Source organism: Necator americanus, chromosome III (genome assembly GCF_031761385.1).
Source record: "Necator americanus strain Aroian chromosome III, whole genome shotgun sequence".
Classification (NCBI taxonomy): domain Eukaryota; kingdom Metazoa; phylum Nematoda; class Chromadorea; order Rhabditida; family Ancylostomatidae; genus Necator; species Necator americanus.
Window position 1 is genome coordinate 27190347 of NC_087373.1, and position 16907 is coordinate 27207253.

Here is a 16907-nt window from a genome sequence, read left to right on the forward strand (position 1 = left end):
GAAATAATGGTTCTCAGTCTATATGTACGATGTAAATAAATAGATTATGACCAAAACGAGCACAGACAAAAAGGTTAGATTGGATATCCACGTTCGCACCAGATACGGATTCGAAATCTAGGATTTGTGGCTAATAGGAAATGATTTTCTAAGTTCGACACAACATCGGCTGACAATGGGAGTTAGGTAATGCAACCTTGTATCTGATTAGAAAATTCCCATTCAGAGAGAGTAGAATTAAAGGCATCACCCCACGAATCTGAGGTGTACGGATTTCAAGTGAAGTATTCGTATACGGGATCGTAGATTATTGAGAGAAGGGTGATTCCGTCCATTTATTCCTAACTGTCGTGAAAAACGGCTGAAAAACAAAGATACGGCTTCTAGCGTCCCGGTGCAATTTATTTTCTACGAGCTCGATTGGAGCGCGCCAGCCGTATGCACACGCTGCATCTTTCGGAGCGTTTTTTACGCTAATTGGCAAGAAATGGACGGAATCACCCACCTCTCCATAATCTACGATCCCGGTATACGAATACTCCACCTGAAATTCGCACCACCTCAAATTCGTGGGGTGATACCTTTAAGCGACATCGATTTTTTGTTTCTTCTTTTTTGTACCGTTTGGGTGCAGAATATTTATGTGATAGCTTTATCAAATACCGGGGTCGTGTAATTCCCCAAAATTGACTACTGTTCTTAAAAAAACTAATTCAGAACTTACCAGTATTGCAGCCATTACTTGTTTTCCACTTGTGCCTTTTTTGTCATTCAAACTCTTGACACAGTTTTTGTAAAGATTCTTTGCCTGGTCTATAGCCTTCGATCCTGATTTTCCTCCTGATTTCAGCTCAGCTGAAATGATATGAATGTGCTGGAAATTCCATACAGTGATCACGGTCAGGAACGAGTGTAATCGTAATGTGAGAAAAATGAGTGGAAAATTATATATATTGAAGATGAACACAGTATAATTTCTTCAGGTTCTTCATTTTTAACTTTGAGAAGTCTGAGAAAGTCCGGTGTTGAAGTGTTCTGTACCAGTTTTCCACACATGAATCCGTAGAAGTCTGCGCACGGATCGATCTGAATGTAAAACAGGGACGTCTTGTTTTTTGTGCATGTAATGGCTTTGTTCATATATTTCATACTATATCAGCTGCACTGGAATGCTGGATGTTCGAAGAAAAATGTTTGAACATCTTTAAATCGCAAATTTTCTTTCTCGCAGTTAACAAGAAGTTAGTTAGTCTTTCTCGCAGTTAACTAGAGAGAAACGAAAGAAAAAGCCTTCGGGCTTTGACCCTGTTCACTGAGTAGGAATAAGCAATAGATTACTTGAAGGCAACATACCACGAATCTGACGTGGTAGGGGAATCCGCGGGAAAAGCTACAGTTAGGGTTGTAGATTGCGATTTATCCTGGGTTGCTTAAAAACGACATGGAAGACGTGGTTCTTCACGACTATTTCAGTTGCGCCGCGCAACCGTTGTGCCCGCGCCGCATTCACGTGCGAGCGGTCGAAGATTGATGAGCTCTTCTCACCAGAAAAAGATTACTGAGGGACCGGAACGTGTACATAGAGGAGCGTTCTAACGTACCTCAAAGTAACTAATGCGATTTTTTTACAGCGACTATGGAGAGATGAGTGGAACCACCCCTGATCCCGCAGTCTACAACCCCATCTCTACCTTTTCCCGCGGATTCCCTCACCTCATCAGATTCGTGGTATGGTGCCTTTGAATTTTGGAAATTGCGAGAATCTGCTATACTGAATCCACACTACAGTTCTTTGAAATGTAGACAAAAAGATATGACCTTACTAACCGAGAAGTTGATAATCCCGTTCATTTGATCTGCAATCGCTTTGTATCCTGTGGTGTTTCCTACGAGTACTGTGTCATTATCACAGGGATCATCATAAGGAGTAAATACAACACCATAAACAGTGAACGAAAGAGAACAAGCGATTATTCTGAAGAATTTAGGGATATAATGGTAATGTGATGAATAAAAAAATATTTCGATGCAGTTCTTAATCAAAAAATTTCTGGCAAACTTATCTGCCAAATGTGAGGCAGTGCTCAATTTCTCTTAGTTCCCAAGTTTTTCCTATCACGAATTCCACTCGTGACTAATCAATAGCTATATATTGAGTTATTTTTCGTGGTTGAAAAGATAATTGAATCGAAAAATCGTCAAATTTTTTCGACAATGTTTTCCCGCAGCATATAGTAACAGCTCTTTCTTGAAAACTTTTGATTTTCAAACTGAACATGGGATTTCACGTAGGAAAAAGGTTAGACATAATGCAGCCACGATGGTAATTCCCAGGTGTGTTACGAAAGGCTGCAAAGTGTACACACCCTGGTCAAAACGACCTGAAGCTTGCACAGTTCAGTAACTCGTTCCACTCGAAGCTGCGGTTTGATTCGAGGTGGGACCATCAACCGGACTGCAACGGCGAGTGCTGGAACGAGTATCTTGGAGAGAGTGTGGGGGGTGGTTCAGAATAGTCACGCCAATGCCCGCAGATCCAACACGTGCTTCTGGAGAGCGCTGCGCATACTTCCCTAACACGACGACGGACGTACAGAAGGGTGTCGCGTGTCCTCTATGAGAAAGAAATATTAAATTGAATGGAACGCATCACTAAACCACCGATAATGGTATCTCTGAGCAAAAGTGGAGTTTACAGCGTAAATAGGCGTGACCCCACTCAATTCTCCTTAATCCTACTGAAAAATGGCGGGGGAACCGCCTTACGTCGTACGTTAGAACGCATCACGCTAGTAAACGCGCAGACCTTCCCAGCAACCTATTCACAGGTCTTAGCTGAATAGGCTGCCGAAATGGCTCAGCCTTGAAGCCCGACCAGAACTGGCGTAAGTGCCACCGTGACTGCACCAGCCTACGCAATTGCGGAAGAAGTCGTTTCGACTCACGCTCACGGGATCACGACCAGTTTCTTTTACATGGTGAATTGGTTGTAAAAAAGTAAGAGTTCTTGTCGTTACTGTGATGATGTCGAATTCAGCTAATTCAAACTTACACGATATAAACGAGGTGATACAAATAATACAAATTCAGTCGGATTACGAATTCCATATAACATTAATGAACCTGCTCCCAGAGATCGTATCTCCCGCAGGAACTACTATCATAGTACATGATAAAGAGCATAGTGTTTTTATACACATACTGTATTCATTGTACACATGAATGAATATTTATACACCAGTCCAACTGTCCAGCTTACGCTGGATTTCAAATATCCTGCGACTCTCGCTTTGCTCGCCTTGGTTGATCATTAAAAAGTAAAAGAAGTAAAACTACGATATTAAATATTGAATTAAATTTAAATCACTTCCTGTGACTTTTTTGCCGTAGAATTGAATTTCTCTTTTCCTAACAGTGTTTTTTTCGTTCAATTTTCAAGAAATTCAAGCACTGTGGCAGAATGCTCGCCTACCTGGTAGGTGGCGCAGGTTTGTTTCTAACCGGGCGGAAGTTTCTCGTCTCTGTGGGGTGTTTTCGTGACACACATACACGAACGCGGACTAAGCACGTTATTCTATGGCAAGAAGCAGCATATCCTTGTGCAGCAGAATGCAACTTCGGCAAAGTGGTGTTAAAACGTAGGATTAGAGGAAAAACGAAGCCTAATCAATTAAAGTACTCGAGATCCTGGAAATAATTCGGTGTTCGCAAAAAGGAAAAAAACTAAAAAGTTAGTTGAACTCTGATGTTCAGGTGAGAGCTCAAAAATTGTCACAAAATTGAAATCAGTAGGAACATTGCTGAGCAACGCTATAACAATGAAAAACTTCATAACATACGGGCATGGAGGTTATGCTTAATTGTAGCGTATTAAGAAATTCAAGTACTGTAAAAATCACAGGGGAAAAATAGAGTACATTACACAGTACCGTACATACATTTGGGTTTAGATTATGAATTATGGGACCTACTTTAGTTCTCCCCAACCCCCTAGAACAAAACAGCGTTAAACTATGTATGTTCGTTCGTACGTTTCTTAGGTACGAGGAAAGTGGGAAGTTGGAGCGCGAGTGCGTGTTCTTGTGTACGCGGCGCTTCCACGTACGAGCGGTCGAAGATCAATTAGCACTCCTCACCAGCCTATTCAACTGAAACCAACGAATAGGCTGTTGACAGGATTGGAACGAATGCAACGGTTCCAGCAGGCACTAGCAAACTAGCAGGAACAAAAACGCCCTTCCTACGGCGTTTCTTAGGACGATTAGGGGGAACTGGAGTGATCGCGCTTATATTCATAACCTGCTCGTCGAACTCTATATTTCCCATGGGGTTTCCACACTACGTCAATTCTGTGATACATTGCCTTCTTTAAGCGGAATAAAACCTTACGAACATTGAATGAATTGGTTCGAGTCCCCGAGTTTCGGGAGGATCCCTAAGATGCACACGATCCTATTTGTTGCACTTCTTCACAGCTTATAGTACGTCTAGTCTTGAACGTAGAGTGAACCTCAGAGGTGAGCTAACTGCTGCAGGTCACCTTATGTTTTTATAGATGGAAATCCCACCTTTGAATCAGAGAGAAGAGTCATCTCTTATCCTAAGCTACGATATGAACTTCCACCTCTAACTGTGAGATCTAAAAGAAGAGTTAGGATTTTTCTGTTGAGTAGATAAGATATTCGTTGGAATGGATAATTTTCGGCTCCATATTTGAGTCCTTGAAGAACTTAGTCGAGAATAAATATTCAAAAATCTATCGTTCGGCACAACACGAAGAAACATACCCTGGAATGATATTTTTGTAGTGCACTTCACATCAAGTTTTTTGCAGCTTTGGTTCAAGAGTTCGGAGTGAACAGGCAACAGATTTTATCTTCAAGGCGGTCGTATTCGTTATAAAACCGAAGGTGTCCATCATTCGAAATCATGCCTTTGAGCAGGAAAGGTGTGTTGAAGCGTACATTTAAGAACAGAAAAGCACCACATCTCGAGTAACTTTTTTTCCTTATTTCGAAAAATACGTAGTGGTACGTAGCAAAATGTAACCAATATTGAGAATGCCACAACTATAAATTATTTTTTCAAGTCAAATTATCATAGTAATCTAATTCTTTGGGCTAATTTCTTCTTGGTCTAAGAAATTAATAAATGTAAAAATAATATATTAAAAAATAATAAAACTAATTTTTTTCTACAGAGCATTTTCGCGACATTTATTCAACCGCTTTAAAATGACATTTCTGCTACATTCGCTCCTCGGCCTCCATTTATCTTCGACGCGGCCCATTCGCGGTCTCATATTTCTTCTGCAGCAGTGTGAGCTTTTGCGAAATGTCCTAAGCACAAGCCCACGACTGCAACGTATTCCTTCAAAAAAAAAGAGGTTTCTTAAAAACACCTCCAATACTGACGTACTGTTACTGAATGAGATCGTGTGAATACCCGTAGCAGTCTCGAGTGTGTGCACTTCACTTTCCGTACTCATTCCTACGCAGCTCACCTCTAACCTCCGCCCACTTGTTCCGCATCCTCCGCTCTTGTCGGGTTCAGCTGTGTTGATCGCCAATGCGTGCTCTCCACGTTCGTTTGGCGAAAATTCGACTACAATCCTCGTAGCAGCATTTGTTTGCCACCCGTGGCTGTGAAGATGTGAGTGACACGGACACTTTCATGCCGAGAGCTGCGGGGCGCGGCTCGGCAATCTCGTCCTCAAATCGCGCCCACAGCAAATTTTTGCGGATGGTTTCGCTCGGCTTTTCCCTTTGTAGTTGCTGCCGTCAGATGCCTGAACGCCTCAAAGTATTCAGAATGATACGTGAGAAATTGTGGCTGTTTTTTTATAATACTATTATTTTAATCATGGGTTTGGTAGAATCCTCTTCCAGATGTTCCTAAGAAAATTGCCTTGAGTTCAGTAGAACACCATACGAAATCCCATGTACTTCTATCTGACTCTATTATTCTTTGACTTATTCGGTAATTTCGACAACTAACACCACTCTTCTTTGCACATTTCCTTGTAACTGCACACTTCTTTGCGTCTCTATGGCCAGAAGAGCACCTTAGACGGTTGTCGGCGTTTCTATCAACGACTGAAGTGACCTAGTCGAGGTATATTCGCGTATCCGCAGGTATACTGGGCACGTTATGTCTCGAAAGCATTCGCGGAGAATCCGCCGGGACCTTCTTTACCGTTACCCAGCTCAGTTATCCCACTCATTACATCATTAACAACTTCGGATAACCGTATTATATTTTTGATGCGCAAGAACATAAAGATATGTTCATCAGGATAATCTTTCCTTACAAATTTCATTAACATGCAATCGCAACTGATATCCATCCGATCCACTTATGTTCATTTGTGTGAATTTAGCAAAGACGAGAAAGGATTGTTTTCATATTTTTCGTGGAAGTCGTTTCTAGGAATAGGACGAGAGGTTAGAAAGGTAGGAAAGACGAGAGGTTAATGGTTGATGAAGATAGAAGTGCCTGATTAAGAGAGTAGCCCTAAAAAAACTGAACCAAAGCAAGATTAATAAGCTGAAGCATAAGTAGTGTGAAAGTGTGGGTGTACAAGAGTTTCGTTTCTTTTAATGTTATCGTCCAATGTGTTGCAACTAGCCATGCAATTTCCTGGATTTTCTCGGAGTGAAATGAGAATTATGTTCTGACTTGAAAAGCGTGGAATGTACATTTAGAGTTTCAATGGAATATTTTTTATTGTAGCATCCAAATTCCCCAGATCTAAGACTGTAACATTTTCATTTCTTAGTAGATGCGGTCTGTATACATTACAAAAGTTAGGAAGAAAACCATAGCTAAGTGTAAAAAATAGATTCGATCCCAATTAAAGGCAGCATATCACGAAATTGATAATGTTAGGATTTCTGTGGAATAGTTCTATTTCTACAATCAATACAGAGCATTGCTTCTAGATTATGATTTCTAAGAGCGTGATCATGTCTAATCCCCCTTTATCGTTCTGGGAAGCAGTGTGGAAACAGCTTTATTTCTTACGAGGCCCATTAGAACGCGCCACCTCTGCACACTTTCTCAGCACCAGTTCTCTCAGCAGCCTTTTCAATGTTTTACTTGAAAAGTTTGATTTCATTGATTGCCAACCGCTCGGTCGTGAACGCGGCGCGTCCTAACGTACATAAAAATATAATATAATATAATTAATGTAATATAGATGAATGGAAGGAAATTTCTCACTTCATTTTTCAGGAAGTCATTAGTGGGAGCTAAGCGTAGCTGCGCCCATGATCGTAATTTAAAGGCTGATCTCTATATTCTCCCACAGGGTGGCATTCTAGGGTACCTCGTAGGAAATAAAGCAGTTCCCACGACATTTTCCAGGACGACAAGAGGGAATTAAACATGATCACGCTCATAATAATTACAATCTGCAAGCCAAACTCACCAAAAATTTCCTGAGATCCTTTGAAAACAACGTATCGCGATTTTGACGTTATGCGAAAACCAACAGTGAAAACCTAGTGTTCGTGTTGTAGATTACGGGAACCGGGCTGGCTCTTGTCATTCTCCTCTGATCGTCTTAAACGTCTCAAACGTTGTGGAAAACGCCGTTCTTTGCTACGGAATTAGTTGGAACTGCGTGCGTTCGCTGTGTGTTTGGCACAATTTCAAAACCGTTAGGGGCTGTCTTTATGTATTCTTTTGTAGAACTTTTCCTGAGCATATCCTTAAAAGGAACGAAAGAAAGGTAGTGGTGGAATGAAGAGTAAGTGTGAGAACAACTCATAATGTCCTCTCTTCTCTGGGCTCTCACTCCTCTAAGGTTACTAATAATTTCGTTTCACATCTGCGACTTGTAGTACAATACTATGCTCTAAATATACTACGTTTATAGATATTATATTATTTTTATATTATTCGCTTTATATTACATTTATTATACTATATTATATTTTTATATTTGTAGTCACATCCACTCTTTTATCAACATTTATTTCTTTTACTGACACATGAATATCACAAAATTCCCTGTAACTCTGCGAAACTTTGCCGGAATATTAAAGGCATCACCCCACGAATCTGAGGTGGTACGGATTTCAGGTGGAGTATTCCTATACGGGATAGCAGACTAAGGAGAGGGGGTGATTCCGTCTATTTCTTCCTAATTGCCGTGAAAAACGGTCCGGAAGATGCGGCGCGTGCACAAGGCTGGCGCGCTCCAATCGAACCCGTTGTAGAAAATAGCGCGCCGGATCTCTCGAAGCCGTATCTTCCGGACCGTTTTTTTATGGCAATTAGGAAGAAATGGACGGAATCACCCTTCTCTCTAGAATCTACGATCCCGTATACGAATACTCCACCTGAAATCCGTACCACCTCACATTCGTGGGGTGTTGCCTTTAAACTTGCGGAGTTTACTTGACACTCCGGTGTCCTTAATATGGAATGGGGCGCTTTTTTCACGCTTCTCAGACTGGAGTTCTATCGCGTGTAGGGGTCTCGTGTATCACAAATGTATCACCTTACCCGTCTCGTGTTTTCAGCTGTGCAGTGCTTGGCAACCACATTTCACACGTGTTATTGCTAAAGCAGCACGTGTTAATAATAATGTATATGAATGTTTATATTTTCTGACATGATAGTTATGGATTTATCTAGACTAATTTCCCTTTATTCTCTCCAAGCCATCATTTCAGTGAAGAAAAAAAAAACAAAATAGAAACAAACAAACAGACAGACACAAACAAATAACAAATAAGTAAGTAAACAGGTGATTGCTCTAAGGAACATTGGTTTGTTCCAGTTTCTGGTGGCCAGATGCTCCTCTATTTAAAGAAAAGAGTTGGATTCCAAATGGAATTTCTAACTTGTAGATAGGAACGTTCGTAAGTGGTTATTTACGTAAGTGTAAGTAAGTGCTTTAAGTGGTTTCCTCTATTCTTCGTAGATCTCAAATTTGTATCCACAAATAAACATTAAGAAAGAAACGATGTTTGAGTATTGTTCACAGGTTCGTAAATAGTTGAAAGTTCGTGAGTAAGGGAGTGTCCATACTCTTTTTCCTGTCTTTTTATCTTTTACTGTGCCGAGCAAAACGCCATTCGATATATTTTGACCCGCCATGATAGTGGTTAGTGATAGGCTAAGCTTCTCACGAGATTCCTCAATATTGCCATCCTTCGTGTCGCAACTTCCAAAAATACATGTTTCCGAGTAGAGAATTATTGCGTTACTCTCGGGCGCCAGCAAAAAATCCTCCAGACGGGCTCCGGACTCTGCTGCTTGTTGCCGCTTCACTCACTTAACATTCTCATGAGAGCACCGCCTTCCCCGTATTGATTCTCATTAACGAGACGGCCTGGTCTGAGCGGTATTTTACAACACACACGCACAACACATTGCTCTCTGCCGCATATCCATGCTTTTTTCCGGAATTCTACACCTTCTGGGATATAAATCTCTGTCGTGAAGATATATTACGGACATGCATCTTGAGGGGACCGTTTTACAAATTCTTATTTCCTATTTCCCGTAGGAACGTTAAATGTTGAATGTCTTAATTAGAATTAAGAATTTGGTAGTTTTCTCGTTACAAGTAGAAGAAATTATAGAAGAAATCGAGCAGATTATCGCTTCGTTTCTTTTCTGCGATCTCATCTCTTCCTGGAAAACAGCAAGAGCAAAACATTGGACAATGAACATTGGAGCAAACATTTAATAAGAGCTTCTAGAAATGCTTTATTTAGATCTCGGAGATCATACATAAAGTGGATAATTGCAACAGAACATGCAGATAAGAAAGAATGTGGTTACACTTTACTCGTTCCTTGCTTTTTTTTTTGCCTTTCCCGTCGAAAATTGGATCTTTTCTATTATCTCCATGTCTCAATGTGCGGAGAGAAGTTCGTGTAATTTGACTACACTCAGTTCGGTAAAAAGTACTACTGTTTAGCAAATTTTCGAATATTCGAACATCGAGAAATGAATTTCCTAAACATTCGCGTTTCCGGAATATGTAATCCATGTCCGATTCACCGGATAAACTGAACGAAATCTAGTAGTTTTTAGTTGATTTTCTTGAGCTGTAGCCAAGATTGTTATTGATCGTCTTTATTAAACAGCTAACGTTTCGGCGTTATCGCCTTCGTCAGAGCCTGGAAAATTCATTTGGGAAGCCTGGAAATCTTGTGGTATGTCTATGTCTAGTGGTTTAAAATCGTGTTTTATACGCTCGCTTCAATAAATGTTACTCCAAAAGAAATCCACCATTATTCTTCCCGTAATCCACCAAAAACTCTCACTTTTATTTCATACTTTTGTCTTTATGTCGCCAAGCTCTTCGTATACATATTCTACACATCGTTTTAAAAATTCCACGCACTTCTATGTTTGCAGTTCTTCACTTTCGTCCACACTCCCGTCTACATTTTCAGTTTCACACTTCCACAAGAAAAATCCATGATCGCATGTTTCCTCCTGGAATTTTAGCGGAACAAACATGATTCCTGAATTGTTTACAGATGTTCATGTTGCAGCTAGCAAAATACGTATTCAGCATTCTCATGATGCACCTCTTTTCAGTTCTTTAAGAAATGGATTATTCTACTTAAAAAAACAACAGGACAAAAGAATCCTTTCTTGTTTGAAGAGGTCGGAAATGTTTTTGCTCTCGTCCCATAAGGATTCTTTTCAAAGGAGGTTAAACTTGTACAAACTCTGTCCGGAAAACTCATATTTCTATTAAACAAGACTCGATAACGGAGTCGGATTCTTGAAACAGTTTTTAAAACTGGGCCTATTGTGACGTCGTTCGAACACACTGTCGAGCCGCATCGGCCAGACTCCTCAATTTTCATTCCTTTATGCTTCAGTAACCAGTCTTGCGTGAGGGAATCACCGATTGTCACTGCAATGCGTGAAGCAACAAATTATGGCTGTACCAACCATTCCAACAATTTTCATCTAAAAACACCAAAACATTTTTTTCGAAATATGTTTGTTCAAATTTGTTACTTTGCTGTTATTTTGTTTTTCGAAGGGATTGGAAGCATTATCGGATATTTTTATTCTTATGATATTTCTACGATTTGATATTCGCTCATGTTTTTTGAACATCAACAGAAATTTATTTAATTTCTATTGCTCAGAGAGTCAGTAATTGCAAATAAATATAAGAAAGAATATGTATTTTCAGGTTCCCTTTGCTGACTTGCGGCTTAATAAACTAAATTCTAATCTTCCACCATTCTGAAAAATAGAAAATAAATTTGCCATCTTGTGCGTTGTTTGATCTCTGATCTAAAATAGAGCAGCTGAGAAACGCTGTTGCTCACTCCAAATTTTCATGCGGATTTTCTCAGAAAACTCTTCATCTTCATACATAATTTGTTTCCTAGCATGGATAGCATTTGTTGTAAATGGAAAAATGAAAATCAGTTAAGCTATATTGCTTTTGGGTACACATAACCAGGAATCACCATTCAATCTCACTGATGATAATAATAGTAGGAATAGTAGATTCATTCATTCATTCGACCACTCATACATTCGATCGTTCATTCACTCATCCCTTCATTTGATCATTCATCCATTCATTCACTCGCACATTCATTCATTTATTCATCTATTCAGCCGATGCATTCATACATCCAATAATTTAGACTTTAATTTGTATATTTAATATCCTCTTCGAAATAAAACGAAAGCAGGTCCGAACTGTAGTTTTTCTTAGAAATACTTTATAAAGTAAATGCCATTTACTCCAAACACTCATGATATTATTTCCAATGTAGAAAAACTAAATTTTAAGACGAAAACTTTAGTGCCAAGTTCTACAGTCATTGTCAAATGCTTTTGGATATCACAAAAAAAGTGCCAATGTTCCCGCGATTTTGCGTTAAATCCTAGAACGAGTGCAATCTAATCTCTCGTCCAGCATTTCCTTATTCTGCACATCCTTCTTCTCCTGATTTCTTTTGAACAAAGCCTGACTTAGTTCCAATACGGCAACTGTTTGTTTTCTTTCTTTCTGGGAACATCAAAAAAGCTGTTGAGAGGGGATTTCAACTGGACTAAATTAATTCATAGATCGCTCGCTGAGGTGACGGCGACCCTATTAATTCCACATTAGTCGCCTGGAAGCCTATGAATCCTCCATAATGCAATCGATAACGGAGGGCGGCGGAAAAGCAAAAGCAGCTCGTCTTTCTTCCCTGTGTCGTCGCTTGTTTTGTCGTGAATCCAGTGCAAAAAGCGATTGTTTTTCTCGCACGGGATCCTGCTTGGCTGGCTGCGGCTCTGGGGGCTACCATGCCCATCCAATTGGATTTCGTGCTCAGTGACGCACAGTTTATTGTCCTCGCATCTCGCAACACCTCATGCCGATTCTCGACTGCACAAATGCCAAACAAAACGTGCAAGTTCTCTGCAAGCTCCGATTCCTCTTCTGAATATCCATTATTCTGTCCGTCTCCGCGTTCATACCTTCGAAACCCATTCCTATTATTCCGCATTCCTACAACTCTTCAATCTTTTATACACACTTTCGCCGACTTTTCATAGAAATTTATTGTGTAACGTTCCGCTTTACAGAATATTCTATTACATTTATTAAACGATTGGGTACAGTCAGCCTTATTGCTTTGTGGTACAATAATAATCCTTATTTTGCAAGAAAAGTTAGTTTTAAAGAAAATTATTTACCTAAAACAAGATTACTCGGTGATTAATAAGGATTGAGATATGTCTACATTTAGAAAACTTTGATTCAAGAAAGATTTAGGAATTCGGAATAATTTCCAATCCTTAAGATGAGTTTTCTTTGAAATATCCACGAACTTTAGAGGGATAGTGTGGGCAGTGCTGCGAACATCATTTTACTCTTACATTTTGCTCCGAGAATTGTAAGAAACAGCTCGTGCGTATGAAAGGTTCCGATAGGTAACGCTGGTGTTTCCCTTAACTCCTGTTATTCTTCGAACCAGTGATTCCTCGATCTGTTCCGATCACGTGTGAGAGTTGTCCATTGGTTCCTTCCTTTGACACGAGAGACACGATAATATCAAATTTTTCTTCGAAGATCACTAACGTTGACGAAATAATATCTATGGACTAACTTGTTAACTAACTGACAACAAGGAAAAAAGGAAAAAACTAAAATAAGGAAAAATCCGGAAATGGAAATCCCTAAGTTTCTGTTGTGTAATTAGTCGTAAATTCGTGGATAGGAGCACAATCACATGTGCGAAGGCCCCTTCATTACGCGGCTGTTGTCCATGGAGATAGCAATGATGGCTGATGCTGAATCTCGAAACAAATGACCGTTTGACTTTTTTTAAATTTTTTTTTAAACCTAAATGAAATTTGAAAATTCTTGTAATGACACTGTAACTTTCTTTCTAGTTCTTCTGTTTCTCTCTTGTTCTAAAGCTATGTCAAAAGAAGTGCAGCCGAATTCGGAGTGTTCAATAATTTCCACGATTGGAAGGAATTTTATGGAACACTGGAGCTTTATTCTACATACATATAGGGGAAGACGGTTACGTTCAATCGGTTGGTCGCGACGCGTCTGGCAGTATTCTGTGGTTCACATGTGCCCTCCGTTCTCTCTGCTGTGCACCTTCAAAGACGCAGTTCTTCTGAACTCGATCGGTTGGAAACATTCGGCGTAGGTTTCATGCACTGGGATACCAGGATTGGTTGGAAAAAATTGACCCAGAGGTTACAACTGTGTGACATAAGATGTCTAACAAACTCAGATTGGAAATACAACCGTGTACGCAAAGGCCAATCATGGCAGTAGCCTTCCCAGCATATCGAACACGTAAATTACCTCAGTTATTGAATGTGAGTTTAAGTCGACACACGCAGATGTATAACCGGCTCAATCACGTTCATAAATTGTAAGTAGTAAGGAAATCTGAACTCTGTAGGTGTTCGTTTCGGGAAGCTCACTATTCCTGAGAAATACGATTCAAATGAACAGCTGCACAAGATAAAACAAATTCGGAGATCTAAGATTTTTCCGGTTAACACTACTGAAGTCGGTTATTCTGCGTTAGATGTGCTTCCGGAAAAATTGAGAGTTGACTGGTTTTCTGCTGTCCACAACACCAAAGTTACGTAGTCAAAACACTTATCTTCTTCCCAGTAATCTATTCAGTCCAAATTTCTTTCTGCAAAGCTTATTTTTACATTCACAGCACTCCATTTTCTTTACTAATCTCCTTCGATCCCTATTCTTCCGCTCTTCTTATGTGAACGGCTTCTAGTGCTATCCTTAATCCTGAACTGCATAATTAGCTCTTTCACTACCTCCTCTTCGTCTTCTTGGTCTTCAGAAGAATTTGCATAGATTCTTTTACAATGCAAAGCTTTGCTGTCGTAATGTGAAAGGAATCAGCAAGTCCGCATTTCTTTCTCATTTCTGGTAAGGTGACGCCATTACGCTGTTCCTGGTCCGAGTGGACGTCAGCAGTCTTCTGAATGTGAATTGTATCAAATCCAGTGCTGTTTTTGTCACCCTTACGTCGCTTGCGGCTACATTTACGTCTCCGCCGATCTTTCGAAGGAGGTAGTTGTCCCCCGTAAGATGTGACCGCACGTACCATCGTAGGCGAGTTTCACGCAGCTTCTCAGCAATGGGAGTCACGAAACCTAACACCTTATAGAAAGTGGTTCAGGTCCATTCAAGATTACAGAATTTATTTCTCTTCTGCTTCTCTTTTTCTTTTCAACTTCTTGCCAGAGAAAAAAAAATACAATATTTTTATCGCTGGTGTACGTGTATTGGGCCGTGGTGCAAGTGGTGGGTCGAGCAGTTGGAAAGTACGTACACGTAGAGTCCATACCAAATCGTGCTTATTCGCCTTTGCACCTTTTTCTGCAAAACTTCTATTTCAGAATACACAGGCCATCTTCTCCTTTTTGCGTCACGTATTCGTATTCACCAAAATTTTATTTTGATCAGCTATTCATATCTCGTGCATCTCCGCTGCTAGGCACTACATATGGAATACAAATCTCGGATTATTCCTCATAATTCTGAGACGGAGCAAACATTACGCGATTGACAAATACGATCACGCTGGTCCAATTCTAGTATCATCGACTTTTTTTTTAAATTTTCGGTTCATGATGTAGTCGCTGTGAACACTGGCCTTGGTTCTCTGCCTTGATATCTCACTGCTATTGCTGGCATTCACATGTAATTATAAAATAAATAATTTAGGTATTTCATCTAGTTATGCTAAATCTCCTTGTTCTGAATTTTAAGAAATGAAAATTTAGAAGTTTATTGGAGACGCCTTAGACATGAGAAAGAATCCGAGTTTTTTTTTTTGAGGAGTAAAGCATAAGGGCGTGTTCCCATATTTATTGTAACAGACAACTAACCTGTCTTTGGAGACTGAATAAAGCGGAGTGGAGTGAAATCAGCACTTTAAAGGTTTCCCTTCACAAGCTTATCACTTTCTGATTCTCCTTGACCTTTGAAGTTTGTTCAAAGTTGACGTGATTGTGAGCTGTCAAGGTTTTTGGGAGGTAGCTTTATTGACCCAGCATTTCACAAGAGGTCTTCGTCGGAGGTCTGAAGGTTGATAGCTACGCACTATCCACTCCTAGCACAGGTTCTGTTCATCCTCTTGGTTGAATGGTTCACTTTGTTGCTAATTTTTTTTACAGTCATCACTTTAGCTCATTTATTTTGTTCGGTTGGCCTTCAAAAAAGTCGTATCTGTGGTGGGTTCGCTGTACTACGGCGATATCCTGTTTGTGGGATTTGGTGGAAATGAGTGCTGCAGCGATCCAGGCGAAAAAATTTATGTCCACCAGCCTGTATCGACGAATGCAGCTGTTCACCACACTCCCCATGATCAGTTGTTCATCTGTACTGAATTGTAATTCATATAATTGTCTCTTTTTGTCATCAGCAACCAGTTACAGTGCGACTGCTATCACGCGCAAGTGATTCCTCGTTGCCACAACCTACTCGATCCAGTTTCTCTCATTCCGAAGCAACCCTCTGCGCATCACGTTGAGATGTTTTGACATCTTATATCGTAGTAGTTTCTACTTGCCACATTCGTTGGACCGCATTTTGATCTTTTTCCTATGTCCGAAATTGGACGATTTTCCTCTGTTTGCCTCTAAATGTGATAGTTGCAATGACCTCCACAAATGATGACAAAAAACTGGGAAATGCACTAATTTTCTCCATTTTTTTCTGAAGAAGTCTCTTCATGAGGTTTTGTCGTTGACGGGACAGTTGTCAAAATATGCATGCATGTTTGTTCCCGTGCAAGTCTTGAAAATGAGGAAATTAGGTGCATTTCTGCACAAAAGTCTTTTTCGAGAGTTTAAAAACAACACAAACACCGTCACCAGCTTAGAAGTGTTAGGTCGACGGGAATAAAACCAAAATTTCTTGTTCGTTTGTAGTAGGTAAGCCTAAAGTTTTTAGAATTACCCACACATTTAACATACATACAAATAGCCATACAATCAGCGCTGTATGATCTACTAATCTCTTTTCGAATCTCCTGGATCTCTGATGTTGCATGTCATTTCAAATGATGTTTATCAAGTTTTTCATTGCAAATTCAATTCATTCCTCAGACGCCGCTATTTCAATTTCAATGAATCAACTACAAATTATTCAAGGACCACGATTTTATAATCAAAGATCCGTGAAGACCCACCAAAAAAGTTGTTATGACTGTTTTAAAGCAAGGCTGAGAGGAAAAAAAGGAAAAATGAAAAGTCTGATAATCTGCTGTTATTGTTCGCTTCTACTGATTCCCAATTACTTTTCTTTTTAGTTGCTGACTCCCGCAATTCAACGCTGAAAAGCGCGCATAAACTAATTTGATGGTTTTGCTGCCGTTATGGCTCTTTCCAGACTTTTTCGGATGTCTCCAAAGTCG

At 39.9% G+C, this 16907-nt stretch overlaps 1 protein-coding gene across 4 annotated transcripts in view; it reads right to left on the reverse strand.

Moving 5' to 3' along the window:
- The window catches only part of RB195_011089 (uncharacterized protein), a gene marked incomplete at both ends in the record, with an annotated part of 49202 nt that overhangs the window by 25527 nt on the left and 6768 nt on the right, over nt 1-16907 (reverse strand). For 2 of the 4 annotated variants that reach the window (XM_064192362.1, XM_064192361.1), the window contains 4 exons: nt 725-855; nt 966-1086; nt 1828-1975; nt 3053-3108. In XM_064192362.1, coding sequence (XP_064049942.1) covers nt 725-855; nt 966-1086; nt 1828-1975; nt 3053-3108 — 456 coding nt within the window. Of the gene's footprint in view, nt 1-724; nt 856-965; nt 1087-1827; nt 1976-3052; nt 3109-14294; nt 14595-16907 lie in introns of those variants that run through there. The other 2 variants (XM_064192360.1, XM_064192363.1) reach the window with 2 other exon arrangements.